The sequence below is a fragment of the Puma concolor genome, chromosome B4, assembly GCF_028749965.1.
Source record: "Puma concolor isolate L17-30 chromosome B4, mPumCon1.1.hap2, whole genome shotgun sequence".
NCBI classification, from domain to species: Eukaryota; Metazoa; Chordata; class Mammalia; order Carnivora; family Felidae; genus Puma; species Puma concolor.
The window spans coordinates 98,195,385-98,211,158 of record NC_141673.1 but is presented as its reverse complement, the minus strand read 5'-3'; the positions used below and the strand labels follow the sequence as shown (position 1 = coordinate 98,211,158).

At 38.5% G+C, this 15,774-nt stretch overlaps 1 protein-coding gene across 1 annotated transcript; it reads right to left on the bottom strand.

Moving 5' to 3' along the window:
* Window positions 1–920: 920 nt before the first annotated feature.
* LOC147579322 (C-type lectin domain family 1 member A-like) lies at window positions 921–14,898 on the bottom strand. The gene is made up of 6 exons (XM_086711844.1): window positions 14,811–14,898; window positions 14,446–14,529; window positions 9,655–9,765; window positions 7,211–7,359; window positions 3,502–3,611; window positions 921–1,047 (listed from the first exon to the last, which is right to left on the bottom strand). The coding sequence occupies exons 1-6, from the start codon at window positions 14,896–14,898 to the stop codon at window positions 921–923; spliced, it is 669 nt and encodes a 222-aa protein (XP_086567970.1).
* Window positions 14,899–15,774: the final 876 nt, after the last annotated feature.

Below are 15,774 nucleotides of genomic sequence, written 5' to 3'. Positions count from 1 at the left end.
AACAGATGCTCAGAGACACAAATAACAGGACATCGTAAATTGAAGTGAATCAAATAAACATTTTTTTTAATTGGTGAAGATTTTATTGGCAAAGTCAAACAGACTGATAACACGTTGCGCTGGTAACCAAGTGAGGAAGCAGGAATTCTTGAATGCTGCTGATTGCAGATAGAGATGTAGAGCATCTATTGTAAATTCAACATCTATGCAAATTTCATGTGGACACATTTTGACATAAAAATGACACTGCTGGACATTTACCCTATATATACACTCTATGGCAAGTAATACAGTACTAAGTTCTTTCATTCACACAATTCTAAAATTCTGGGTAAACCTAAACATCCATTGGAAATAAAACATTTATCAGTGTAACACGCGTGGTACATTTTCAACAGAAACATAAAGAATCGTTACTGTCGTTTGTAGCCACGGAACATTTTGTTTAGCAGACGGCCTGTGTATAGTTGTACTTTATTAGAATACTTCTGGAACACTTTATAAACCAGTTACATGTTTGCCTCTGAGGTGGCAACTAGGTGAATAGAGTACAAAATGGGTTGAGAGGATGTGTTCATCGTTAAGGACTTCTTACACTGTGAACATTGCAAATGTATTCACTACCTATTTAAATCAAGATCTTTTAGTTATATTTTAAACGTAAAGTCTTTCACTCAAACTTTTTTCACATATTCTGATGGATGGGTTCTTGAAATTTCAAAAAAAAAAAAAGAGCTTCATTTTTGGATGGATGATTTTACTATTTCTAAAACTTACTCTTTTATCCATGCTGAGGGATGTGTGAAAGATCATAATCCTTCATACGCCATGCATAGTTGACTAATTTGAGTGAATACCCTGTGTTTTTCCTTATAGTTGTTAAAGAATGAAAATAGTGATCATTTGGTCACAGCGCTTCTTTAATTATCAGGGCCAGAGAACTCCTTTTCACAAATGTAACGGAAGAGTTTACTACAGTCAGCACTATAAATATTTGATGGTTTCAGGTGTCCACATTTCACATGAGATAAACTCTGTTGGAAATTCCTGCACCAGAAAATAAATTCATTTTAGAAAGACATTTCTCAGGCAAAATTTATCACAAATTGAAAACATATGTGCACTTATTTCAATGGCCATACAAATGTTGACAGGGACATAGAGCGTTAAGATCAGGAAGCATAATTGTATCTAAACCTAATGAAATGTTGCCAATGGACCATTGGAACTAGTGAAGAAGTACAAAGGATAGTGTAGACTGGGAGGTCTAGGGAGTTATACATATACACTTGAAATATGCTCCTAAGACTCCTGACACATCTGGGAAGTGATCAAATAAAGAATGTGTATGAAGTGATACAATGCAATTACATATAAACATATTTCCAAGTGCCTATAATTCAGATTGATGTGCCCAGAGCAAGCAATTCCACTGCTAGCCTCACTTTGAGCAAAAGGTGCTGATTTGCATTTAAAATAGAGTGCACTTTTTCTCCACTGAGCCTAATGTCTTCCACACCAAACGAAGCATTAGACTTCGGTGAAATTGGGCAATGAGAATAAGGTACCTGGATTTTAAATATGAAGGCTGGGCTACACTGTCCAGAAAAAAAATGTTTCTTCGTTTTAATTTTCACCCAAATCCTCAGGAATCTGATGGGAAGTAACCATTTCAAGAAATAAAATGGAGGTGTCCCCAACTTTTTACATTCAGCTGTTGATTCAGTAGAACTTTTTGTAGGGGGTTCCATTGCCCTCACTGACCCTTCATGGGTTTCCTTCTGTCTCTTGGAGCACTTTTCTCGGTGATGTTTTCTGGTTATCCTCTTGTCCCCTTATCTTAACATGACCTTAAACATGAGGGTGTCCGAGGGCTCAGCCCTTAGATTCCCGAGAATCATCCCAGCCTCGCACTTGTCACACTGTCTATTCACTGCTGCACACAACATTTGCATCCCAGGCACAGACCTCTCACCTGATCAGCATGATCATCTATCACAAGGCCCATGCGACACCCCCGCACATACTTCAATGCTTAACAGTTTTCCTACCATTGTGTCTAAAACTGAATTCCAAATATGCCCTATTAACGTTAATGGGAACGTCATTCTTACCACTCCTGGACCAAAACCTTGACACCATCCCTGATTTGTCCACCTCACACACATCTTTGGAACAAGTGTAGAATCTGGCCACTTGGCCATCTCAGCTCAACAGACTGTCCAGAGTGCGTCTCCAAAGCAGGAGCCAGCTTTTGTCCCTCCTCCGCTTAAAACCCTCTAATAGTTTCTCATGACCCTCATGAACCAATCTAAGGTCTTACATTTTTCTGATCCCCGCATGCTCTCAGCGTCATTCCCTCTCTGACCTACTTCTCTCCCACCTCGTTCCCCTTGCTCCAGCATCCCAGGCCCTCTTGCTGTTTCCTCAGGAATGCTAAGGACGCTCCTACCTCTGAGTCTTGACCACAGCTGTTGTTACTGCTGGGATGCATTTGTATCAGCTAATCCACATGCCCTTCTCATTCAACATGCTGTATGCACTTCATTTCTCAAGGAGTCTGTCCTGACCACTCCACTGAAAACAGTGAAATCTCTCCCTCTTACCTTCATAAACAAAAGACACTTTGCACTGTAGCAAAAAGGAAGAGATTTCACATTACTCCATAGCATGTATCACCCCCTAATGTGCCATGAAATTCACATGGCACGTTGAGATTGTCATCACTCATCACCAAGAGCTCCATCAAGCCTGCATTGGAATGTACTATCCACAATGGCAGAAGACTGTAGCGTGTTTCATTCACCACTATAGCTTCAGTGGCTAGAAGGGTGCCTGGCACATTGTGGGCCATCAATAAACAGCCTGTTAAGTAGCCCATGTTTCCCATACTGTCCCCCATGTTAGCTAGATTTAGTTACAACGGATCACTTTTCTTCATTTTCTGAACTCATTTTGTAGACATCAACTGACAAACCCATGTGATTTATTAATGAAATAGGGCTACCAGAAATTCTTGTCGACATGTGTTAGACAATAACGTATGATATTAAACACCAAATTAGAGCTGCAAGATTACTAAATGACTCCTTTGGAAAAAGCTCTTTTGTTGTTGTTGTTCTCGAATGATACCAAGCAAACACGTACAAATTTCATGTACAGAGGAGGCTGGCTGTAGCCACGTTTCTCTCCTCATTATCTTTTTACCATTTCCTGCAACCATATCTGTGGAAGTACTTGTATCATAACATACAAGATACAAAAGCAAAATGTCATTTCACTGGGTTTGGAAGGACCTTCATTAAAGACCATGGAATAAATCATGCTCTTTGGGTCTCTTGAGGTCTCAGATTTGCACTCGGTTGCCGATCTAAGAAGCGAGATCAAATGGAATGAACAATATTCCCTAAGTCCTCAAGGATCTGTTCCTCTTCTTCACCAATAATCTACCAATCTGTTACTGAGCAGGAAAGGGAGCAAGGCCATGAAATGAAAACTTACAGCTTCTGAGATAGGGGTGAGCCATCCAGCCATTGCCAAGGATACCTGCCTTCTTGAACCCTAATTAATCCAATCCAATGATTGTATTTTATTTTTGATTGAATAAGGACCTGTGACAAAATTGGAATTATTAGTATTATTCATAGCGTCAGTGAACACATCTTACCCACAGAGGACTCATAAATAAAATACTGGGCACTTTTATCTTCAAACACTTTTATGATAAATGGAACAGGCAGGCTCATTTCTCCATGGGGTAGAGAAGACACAGGAATGGAAATGCTTCAGTGAAGGAATCACTCAAGTCTCTGTGACTGGATCCAAGATATCAGCAAAGGGGCAGGATGGACTTAGAAAAAAACAAATCTCCCCATAAGATAAAGTAGAGAGATAAATGTGATTGCACTAAATCAGGAATTTTTCCTCACCTCAGATGCCTTAAAGCATGTGAAAAGACAAGCCTCAAGTCTGGAGATATATGCAATAAATTAAAGAACAAATACGGGGGTGCCTGGGTGGCTCACTCGGTTAAGCGGCCGACTTTGGCTCAGGTCATGATTTCGCGGTCCGTGAGTTGGAGCCCCGCGTCGGGCTCTGTGCTGACAGCTCAGAGCCTGGAGCCTGTTTCAGATTCTGTGTCTCCCTCTCTTTGACCCTCCCCCGTTCATGCTCTGTCTCTCTCTGTCTCAAAAATAAATAAATGTTAAAAAAAAATAATTTAAAGCACAAATACGTATTTCGAGAAATAAACAAGGAAAAAATTATCCAATAAGAAAAAAAGGGACAACAAATTACAACATATTTCAAATAAATGGGGAGTATAGCCAAGAAATAGAGAAAGATGCCAAGCTCACTAGAGATCAGGAAAATTCAAATCAAAGCCACCGGGATATATTTTACTAGTATTGAATTGGCTGAAATGAAAAATCATGGCACTAAGTTTGTGGGATTTGTAGATATCAAATCCATCTTTAAAAATGTTGCTAAATTCATTTTGAAATGTAATTTTAAGTTATCGCATGAAAATGGACCTTTAGGAACCTTGTTACCAATGATTTTACTCCTACGATGATTTGTTATCAAGAGAAGTGAGGACACACAAGACAGTTTTGCACTGAGACACGTCTAAGAATGATTCATGAAGGACTATTCCTAACCACAAAAGGTGGAAACAACCCAAACTTCCATCTTGTAGAGATTCTTAGCCACACTGGGGAATACTATACAGCAGTGAAAATGTAGACACTATAGCTATAAGCGTTAAAACACTTTATCCCATTAATTTGCTATACACACCTCAGGAAATAAAACTTCCTTGAGAATTTTCCTTCTGTATGCAGTGGATATCATACAGTCTGTGTTAACAGTGTGGGCACTGAATAATGCATGCAGTGTCTAAAATATCTCTACCATAAAAATTCTGTAAGTTCTTTGTAATCATTATTCCAATTGGCATATTGAATGGAAAGTAACAAATTAATGTCCTTGGCTATAAGCAATATAATTGAATCTCTCTCAGTCTCTCTCTCTCTCTCAAACACAAATGTACCCAAAAATACACACATGCAACAATATATCTTCACAATATATCTTCACATTGTATCAGACAAATTTGAAGAGTGTATATTGAATGCCTAAGGAAAACGGATGGGAATTATAGAAGTGTGGCAAAAATAGATGTTATCATTTCTAAGTCTCCGAATAAACACTGATGTTAAATGTCCCTTGATTCTTTCACTCACATAATTTTGCTAGATGCTAGGGGTATGCATAGGTATCAACCCCAATTTCAGTTTGCAGTATCAATGGACTTAAGCCCCGCTGTCATTACACTCCTGGGCTTGGTAAAGCAGCAAAACATGGCAAATCCTAAACCATCAGTGTAAAAGTAATGCTGTTCTGTAGCAAAGTCGATCTCCGGTTCAGAGAGTGTATCAGCAGCCCAGTTCAGATACTGAGAGCCAAGCCCTCATCAAATGAGGTGCTAGACTATGAAACTCAGATTTTGCTCTAAACAATGGCAAAAGTCTCAGGAAATTTCAAAGGCTCTGGATAGTTCCTGGAAAAATGGGGATAACAAGTATAAGAAGTTTCATTGAAACTCTGAAGTCCAGAAACTTCAATGGCAGCACTGAAACTGAAGAACACTGAATTGGAAATGACAGGGGAAATACTTATTAGGTCCTGGATTATTAGGTCCTGGATTTTTAAAATTTGTTTGAACCAATGTGCTAATGTGTACTTCATTTGTTTCTCATACTTATGAGTGAATCATTCATATTCAATACATTATTTTTTTTTTATTTTTTTTTCAACGTTTATTTATTTTTGGGACAGAGAGAGACAGAGCATGAACAGGGGAGGGGCAGAGAGAGAGGAAGACACAGAATCGGAAACAGGCTCCAGGCTCTGAGCCATCAGCCCAGAGCCTGACGCGGGGCTCGAACTCACGGACCGCGAGATCGTGACCTGGCTGAAGTCGGACGCTTAACCGACTGCGCCACCCAGGCGCCCCTTCAATACATTATTTTAATAAGCATTTTATAAACAAGAAACACAGGACTTTGTTTGTTTGTTTGTTTGTTTTAGGTAAGCTTTACATGCAACATGGGATTGAACTCACAGATCAAGAGGCACATGGCCCACCAACTGGGCCAACCACATGCCCCTGAATATTGGCCTGGTTTGGGTTTTATTTCGTCTTCTTTTTTGAAAACATAGGGCTTTTAATTCATCCTTCACAAGACACTAATAGAAATATCACTGATAGAACTAGATTGTGTAACTAGAACTCAGTGCCTACATGGAATATTTATGGAATCATTAGAAGGAACCCCACAGAATCCATTCTACTGACTTTATATTGCCAAATATTAAAAGTAATGGCAAATGTGATCTACATTTTCTCTTCTAGAAAAGAGAGGCTTTCTCTGTCATTCTGGATTATAAGCAAAAGAAAACATCATTTCCAAAGAATCATTCCAGATTGCCTGTGTGACTCCGTCGGTTGGGTGTCTGACTTTGGCTTAGGTCATGATCACAGGGTATGTGAGTTCGAGCCCTGCGTCGGGCTCTGTGCTGACAGGTAAGAGCCTGGAATCTGCTCCAGATTCTGTCTTCCTCTCTCTCTGCCCCAATCCCACTCACACTCTGTCTCTCTGTCTCTTAAAAAGTGAATAAATGTTAAAAAATAATTAAAAAAAAAAAAGAATCATTCTAGCTACATTCAACCTCTTCATTTTTCAACCTCTTTTCCCATGGCCATGAAGGGAGAGACTGATCTTCCCTTTGAAGTTTAATCCCTCCCATATACTGATGAAGCAACAACAGAACTCAGTACAATGAGAAATTATCTCTTTAGAATGCTCATACCCTTGAAGCAGTTCTTTTGCCCTGTATTAGCCCTGAGAAGATAATGCTTAGCCGTTTGAAGCATACTAAGTGTCAAGATGCAATATATACAATACTAAAGACTTAAAATCATTCCATGGCATGCCCAGAAGAGCTGTTCTTCTTGATTTAAGTCAATGGTTCTTCGTGGTCACTGTTACACCTATGTCTCTTCCACAGAGAAATCTGTGCCAGTTAACAAAGTGCTTCAAAACAACATGCCAAATAATATTGGAGGAAAGTTGAAACAATTATCTGAACTCCAGACATACTTTGCATACTCAAAGCATTTACATCAGGTTTAGGAAAGTAGACATACTTGCTCCTCTTTAGTATCAATCTTCAGGAGACTAGCCTGCAGATCTTGGCATGACACCATGCTCCTCTCCCAAGTTTTCTCCTCTTTTGAAAAGTGGTAACAGCTTTTTCCACAGCAGTACCATTTTCCTTGAAATGTGTCATCGTCTTCATTCCATGCTCATGGATTGGAAAACAAACATTGTTAAAATGCTGACACTACCCAAAGCAATCTACACATTCGATGCAATTTCTATCAAAATAACACCAGCATTCTTCACAGAGCTAGAACAAACCCAAAATTGTACGGAACCACAAAAGACACTGAATAGCCAAAGGAATGTTAAAAAAGAAAACCAAAGCTGGACACTTCACAATCCTGGATCAAGCTGTTTTACAAAGCTGTTTTCATCAAAACAGTATGGTATTGGTACAAAAGTAAACACACAGATCAACGGAACAGAACGGAGAACCCAGGAATGGACCCACAAATGTGCGGCCAGCTAATCTTTGACCAAGCAGGAAACAATATCCAATGGAAAGAAGACAGTCTCTTCAGCAAATGGTATTGGGAAAACTGGACAGCAACATGTAGAAGAATGAACCTGGACCACATTCTTACACCATACACAAAAACAACTCAAAATGGATGACAGACCTAAATGTCAAAACCATCAAAATCCTAGAGTAGAAAACAGGCAACAACCTCTTTGACCTCACCTGCAAGACCTTCTTACTCGACATGTCTTCAGGGGCAAGGGAAACAAAAGCAAAAGGAACTATTGGGACCTCATCAAGATAAAAAGCTTCTGCACCACGAAGGAAACAATCAGCAAAACTAAAAGGCAACCGACGGAATGGAAGAAAATATTTGCAAATGAAATATCAAAGGATTAGTATCCAGAATCTATAAAGAACTTATGGAACTCAACAGTCAAAAGGCAAATAATCCAGTGAAGAAATGGGTCAAAGACATGAACAGACACTTTTCCAAAGAAAACATCCAGATGGCCTACAGACACATGAAAAGATGCTCCACATCACTCATCATCAGGGAAATACAAATCAAAACCACAGTGAGATACCACCTCACACCTGCCAGAATGGCTAAAATGAACAATTTGGGCAAGAACAGATGTTGGCAAAGATGTGGAAAAAGGGGAACATTTTTGCACTGCTGATGGGAATGCAAGCTGGTGCAGTCACTCTGGAAAACAGCATGGCTGTTTCTCAAAAAATGAAACATAGAGCTACCCTATAATTAGAAACAATAATGGCACTACTAGGCATTTGGCCAAAGGACACACAAATGCTAATTTGAAGTGTCACATGCACCCCAATGTTTATTGCACCAGTATCAATAATACCTAAATCATGGAAAGAGCCCAATGGCCATCACCGATGAATGGGTAAGACGGTATATTCTACAATGGAATATCATTCAGCCACCAAAAGGAATGAAGTCTTGCATTTGCAACAATGAACAAGTAGAGTGTATCGTGGTAAGCAAAATCAGTCAGTCAGAGAAAGAGAAATATAAGATTTCACTCATATGTGGAATTTAAGAAACACAATAGATAAACATAGGGGAAGATAAGGAAAAATAAGCTAAAAACATAAAGGGAGGCAAACCAGAAGAGACTCTTCAATACAGAGAACAAACTGAGGGTTGCCGGAGGGCTGTTGGGTGAGGGGAGGGCCAAATGGGTGATGGGCATTAAGGAGGGCACTTGTTGGGATGAGCACTAGGTGTTGTATGTAAGTGATGAATTCCTAAATTCTACTCCTGAATAAATTAACAGACTATATGTTAACCAGATGGGATTTAATAATTTTTTTTTGAAAAAGTAATGTGTCATGGTCTTTATCTTGAAAACAAAGGCCACATGATCCTCAACCACAAGACCACTTAGAGACCTATGCTTTCTTTATGTATATATATGCTTTCTTTATATATATACATGTATGCATACATCTTGCTTACATCAGACTGAAAGACTAAAAAATAGGTGCTTCTCCTGTGTCCCAAAAGCCTCATGTTGAGAATAGCTTTGGGGTCAAATTGTGGAGCCAGAGACTGACAGACGTCAGACCATCGTTAAGATGACACTGAGAAATCTTGACTTCCCAAGTACAGATACACTGCTCCAATAGGAAGCAGTTCTCCCTTCGGGAGAAACCCACCTAAGTGAATATAAGAGGATGGTATTAATTCCAAGAGATCTAGACTGAGGAAAATTCATCCACAAGCAGAAATTACTCAATCAAATCAACATGACTTTGTGAAAGTCAAGAGTTCAATTAGCTAGAAGAAAGACAATGGATTTAATTTTAAAAAGTGAGAACAATTAAAGGACTTGACAAAATACAATGTGAAGTTTTAAAACGATACATTAAAATTGAACAGAATGAGATCATTCCATGGAGGAAAAAAACTGTAAACCATCAGTATAATCCTTCAGTACATACCTGTAGTGGGTAGTAAAATTAAGTGATCTTCAACTTCTGCTAAGGAAGCATTCTTGTCTTCTGGTGCTTTCATATCTTGCCTGATTTCTCCAGAACACCTGTGAAAAACTTCAATTCATTTTATAAAATTAAGGTCTTGAACGCTTGTAATAGATCATTTCATTATAATCACTTACTCTAATTCCAAATGGCACAGTGAGTGGCGCTGACTAAATGAAAGTACGATCAGAGAAAATGCCAGGTTACAATATGTCGAAGTGTCAGAACATAAAACCGATTTTTAAATAAAATGATAACTTGCTATACATTATTTTGGAAGTACGTGAGAGAGGAATCAACTTCTATAAAACAGAAATGTAAACAGGAAATGAAATATACTTTTAGTTTCTATCCCACCTACTCTTCATATAATGATTACAAAGTTGGTGAAATGAAGTAGCCAGTATTTTATTTAGCATGTAGTATTTGCACAGGAAGCTAAACACCAGGGATTTGACTCTCCTCTAGTACAAGCTTATAATTAATTCACTGAATATACATAGAGGAAGAGCACACATGGCGACTTCTAATATGCAAAAAGTAAGTGAAAAATCTCTGAGCAAATTGGCAGTATCTTCTCCAAACTCACAAATAAAAAAGTGTAAAATCACACAGTATATGGCTCTTTAAGTGTACAAACACGAAATGAAAGGTCCCTTAAGGATTTGTTAGGCAGCTAGGATTCGTCATTTCCAGCTCTCTACCACCCATCACTGAAGAAATGCAACGTCTCCTTGTAAAACTCCAACATCAATTGCAGTCTCCTGATGTACTCCATGGCAATAAATATAACCCCTGTTCAACTCAGTCATCCATTCCACTGTTCATATACTGGATCTGAATTGTAAAGACACCTTAAGGGGCCCCTTGGAAGGCTCAGTTGGTTAAGCATCTGACCTGGGCTCAAGTCATGATCTCACAGTTCATGAGTTGGGCCCCGCGTCTGGCTCACTGTTATCAGCACAGAGGCCACTTCGGATCCTCTGTCCCCCTCTCCCTGGGTCCACCCCCCACCCCTCCTGTGCTCTCTCTATCTCTTTCTCTCAACCATAAATAAAAACCATTTAAAAAACCACCCACATTAAGACCTCCTGTACCTAAATACTCCCATTTCTTGGGACCAGTCAATTCACTTGTCCTTTCCTTTTTGTCCATCCAAGGACACGTAGTACAGAACTAATTTTGGCAGGACCTCCAAGAAGCTTGCAGCATAGTCTTTATGCACATCTAAAAACTTCACTGGGGCTCTTGGCTAACTCACTGCATTGAGCAAGCCACTCTTGATCTCAGGGTCATGAGGTCAGGGGCAAGTTGGGTGGGGAGCCTCCTTGAAAAATTTTTAAAAAAAATTTTTTTAATATGTAAAATAGCCAATTTTGGAGCACACTTGTCATCACCATCTCATCTCCCCTCAAGGTTTTGAAACACAAATGACAAAAACATCACAAAATTGTACACATACAAACTAATGCTGACCAACGCTTAGATTTTCTTCACCATGTCACCTCTCAATATAACACAGTATAGTTCTTGAATCACACTCTTTTCTCAATTCAACAGCTATTTCAAGCATTTATACTTTGCCTAAATTATCTGGAGCACCTCCTTGACTCTCCCTCTCTCTGAGCACATGGCCTCATCTGCTCCTTCGCATGGAAACAGTCACAGCAAGGATACCTTCTCCTCAACTTCCTGCACCTCCTCCTATAGATACACAGGTATCTCTCACTCTACCCCAGAAAAAAAAATGGGCTTTGCATTGAACAAGTGTGAAATTCTCACCCCTGCTCTGGATTTCATCCCCTATTGAATCTTTGGTGATCTTGATCTCCTACTGTCAACTTCTCTCTTGAACCCTCCACAGTTTCCTTCTCATGGTTCCCTTCTCTTGCATATGATCATCTAAAGTCAGCTTTGCCACAAAGTTCCTGTCCTTTCTTTACATATTGTTTGTAACAGAGTTCTTTTCTTTACTCTCAGATTGGGTGCTAACATAAGATTGTTTACATCCCTGCATTCATGAGACACTTACCACATTGCTCTCAGAACTGGTTTTTCTTCCTTAGTTAGCAAGTTGTTAGCTACCCCAAATTGTAGCCAGGACCTTCACCATTACATTTATTTACTTTGATAGCCATTTCATCTCATCTCCCTACTTCTCTCACACGATGTAACTAATGCACATTTCAATTACTCCCTTGGTACATTTTATATATAGTGTTATTGCCTCTTTGTGTATTCCCTGAAATATTACTATTTATTGTATTTGTTTTGCACTGTTTCATCTTATAAAAGTGTATCGTATCATACGCAAACTTTTGTGCTCTTGCTTTGTTTTTCCATTTCATATGCTCCTGCTAAAATTCATGCATATTGTTGGATACCATTGTCGTTTTCTTGACTATCACATAAATTCCATTGGTAAATCAATTGCAGAGATCTCATTTACTCTCCCATTAATGATCATTTGAGTAGTTGTGAGATGTTCAACGTTGTGAATGGCACTGCTAAAAACTGTCCTGTAGAAGTTCATTTCTGTGTATGTGCAAGTACGTCTGTTGGATATACACTTAGGGTGAGAATTACTGAATCATGTTGAGCTGTAGAAGACAATACCAAACTGACTAAGTGTTTGTATCCGGTTATACTGCCTTTAACAACGCTCGAGATCATATAGATCCACATACTTTCAAGGCTTGGTAAATGTTTGGCTTAGCCACAATGAAAATAAATACTTTTCTGTATTCACTGATCTCTGAATTCACTGATCTGTATTCACTGTATTCACCCTCTCTGCTTCCTAATGTTTGAATGAGTTTTAGCCATCACAGTCAGGCTTTGACCATACCCACTATCCCACTGGAGCTACTCTAGAAATATCATTTCGGCCTCTCTCTTGCCAAATTTAATAAGAATATCTCTAGCCATTATAATACCTGATCCTCCAGTACTAGTTGGAACCCTTGACTAACTTTGCCTTCTCTCCATGATAGTATAATGTTTTGGATCTCCTCCTACTTGTTTAACTAAGCATCATTGCTTGCCACTGTTTACTCATCTTCTACCTACTTCTAAATGTTGATTTACCCTGAGATCCCCCGCCTCACCCTTGTTCTTCTAGCATAGTCTACTCTCCCTGGTTTCACAAGGTAGAGCGTGGTATAGCTTCTGCTTTCCTCTGCTATCTTTTCCCAGACTTGTACATTAATCGGTGAATCCACAATTCATGTCTCTAATCTAGGCGTCTCTCTTGATCTCCAGACTTTTAATTCTACCCTGTACATGCTGATGATCTGTGTCTTCCGCCAAAGCTCACTCTAACAGACACAGACCAATCTCATTCTTTCTGGTCATCTCCACTGATAGGTTACAGGCACCTCACTCTTCACCATTATTCGCACGCACCCACCCACACAATCACACACACACACACACACACACACACACACACACACACACGCATACACATCCCAAATCTCAGCCTTCTGTTCTTGTTATTGTCTATAACATTTAATGGAATATATTTGCCAAGATGTATAAACTTCATGTCAAATGGTATCACTGATTCACTTGTTTCCCTCACACACTCAATAAAATGTACATCTTAGTAATTCTACATTTTAAATATTTCTCAAGTGTGGTCCCTAACCCTTCATTACTTCTTTCATAGCACTAATTCAGTCATTCTAACTAACCCTTAATCCTGAAACATTCTCCTATTTTGTCCCCCCATGCACTTTCCAGTCGATTCAGATTGACCTTTCCCAAATCCCAAATCTTCCAAGTTTCTTTTGTTTTGAGAACAAATCTAATATATCTTAACATGATATTAATATTATACAGCTTCCGGACAAATAAAAGAAGTAGCTAGAAATGGGTTTGACTGTCAAACCCATTTCTAGCTACTTCCTTTATTTGTCCAGAAGCTGTAATTCCCTGGGACATCAATATGTTCTGTGGTTCATGTTGTTTTCTGCCTGGATGAGACTTCTCTACCCTGAGTGTCCTGTTTAAACTCCACCTATCCTTTATCTCATATCAATTATTATCTCCTACAGGAAAGCTTTCTTGACCTCAGCATAGAATATGCCATCCACCTGATACCTTCACGCCTGTATCCCAGCACTAATAATATTTCATTTTAAAACTGCTTCTTATAAAAAAAAAATGTCCCCTTTTAACTGAGCTTATAAAGAGCTGACTTTTTAAAATCCCTGTTTCTTGCACCAGAGAAGATACTCAAAATTGTTGCTCACAGAATGAAACAAAGAAAAATAACCATCAGGAAACTGATATTAAAAACAAGTGTTGCATACAAATTTGACATGGAATATATAAAAACTAATAGAGAAAACTAATCAGCTCTTTATTCCTCTATATTTTAAGCAGTGTTGTAGTACGATAAGGAATATAAAATTCCAATTAAGATTTTTCCAATTCTCTGTTCGCAAGGAAAAGCTCCCCCTACACAAAATATAAGGAGGAAAATATATATAATATATGTAGGCCTCAAAGTACAAAATTTTGTGCCAATACAGCTATGACATACACTAGTTTGCGTGGTAGAAAGGTTAAGTGATAGCAAAATAATAAAATCACATCACCAATATTATCATCAACAGCATCATGATTACTACCATTTCTATAGGACTCCATAGTTTCTAAAGTTTCCGTAGAGTCAGTAGCTACAGCATTTCCTTTATCAGTCTGGCTCATTGTTCTTGTGAAATGTGTGTGCCTGATACTCACACATATATCCTAAGCCTGTGATTCCCAGCAGGAGGAATAAACATAGAAATCCCAGGGTTACTGCAACGATATGCCATGGAAACCCTGTCCAAAATCAGAGAGCAAAATATATAGTAAGCATTGAGCACAGCAAAGCCCTGGGAATTAGAACAAAATGGAACCTCATCCTGGAATTTAAATTGAATAGCGCTATTTATGGTGGTCACAAATCTCATTGCTTATTACATTTAAATACACCCATTGACATATTGAGCACCAGACAGAGAGTATCAAATATGTACAGACACAATTATCACGATTTCACTATTTTTTACTTGACATCGTTGTGTTTTCAGATATCAGGAAAACAAACTAAAAACCTTTACCTCTCCTTTTAAACATTGGACGTCTTTTGTCCTGTTGCCTTGAATGGGCTGATTTCAGCTCTGTGTATATTACTCTCTCCTCGCTCATTTCTGAGGGCTGCAGTCAAACAACAAGGCTTGATTCCTACGCAATAGTCCATAGGCATAAAAATGACAGTATTCATCATGAAGTAACAGGGACAGCTAATGAATTAAAGTAAACGTTTATCTGCGAACATTAAGAACAACTCTATTTTCGTTTTTCTTTGTACTACCTTTTAACAGATGGTTAATAATGGTCCACTATGCTTACAAGCTTGTTACGTTAAGCTTTTGTGGTTTTTAAAATAATTGAATCATTGCCAATTTTTAAAAAGGATCTATTCCAGTCTCACCTAAAACTCTGCATTTATATCATCATTTGAAAATTCATGTTTCACCACTTAGTGTCTGGGTTATGCCCAAATCGCAAATATATTGACACCAAATAGACTAAGCGCCTGCTTAGTAAGGACACACACACACCAATTGGACAAAAACCGTGCCTGCCACATTGCTTATGTCAGAGTCTCCTCATTCATTCACATTATCCCTTGAAATTCATAATCGGTGGTTCTTGACTCCTTTTTACAGTGTAAGGAAAATGCGGAGACCATGAGATTCAAGGAAAGGGAGGTTAGGACTACATTAAATGAGGGAGACATAACTTGTCCTTCTAACAACAGTGCTGCACATTGATGCTCTCCTTTCTACATGCGGAAAACTGAGGCTCTGGGAGCATAAACAGTATTCTCAAGGTCAGAAGGCTAGTAAATGGTACTCTTGAGTTAAAATAAATATATATAAGTAAATACATATACAATATATTAAATGTAGTCTAGATCAAATATAGATATAAATATAATAACATATTATACATTATATGTAACTCTACAATAACTATATATTTAGGTCAAGTATCTCTATTACATGGAACTTATTTATA

What these genes read in the sequence shown, in the direction of transcription:
- LOC147579322 (XM_086711844.1), bottom strand. Translation starts at nt 14,898, where the DNA reads ATGAGCGAGGAGAGAGTAATATACACAGAGCTGAAATCAGCCCATTCA. An exon ending in TTGATACTAAAGAGGAGCAA is followed by an intron (nt 3,612 to 7,210) that starts GTATGTCTACTT and finishes ATTTTGTCACAG; the next exon opens with GTCCTTATTCAATCAAAAAT. An exon ending in TCACCCCTATCTCAGAAGCT is followed by an intron (nt 1,048 to 3,501) that starts GTAAGTTTTCAT and finishes TTTCTGGTGCAG; the next exon opens with GAATTTCCAACAGAGTTTAT.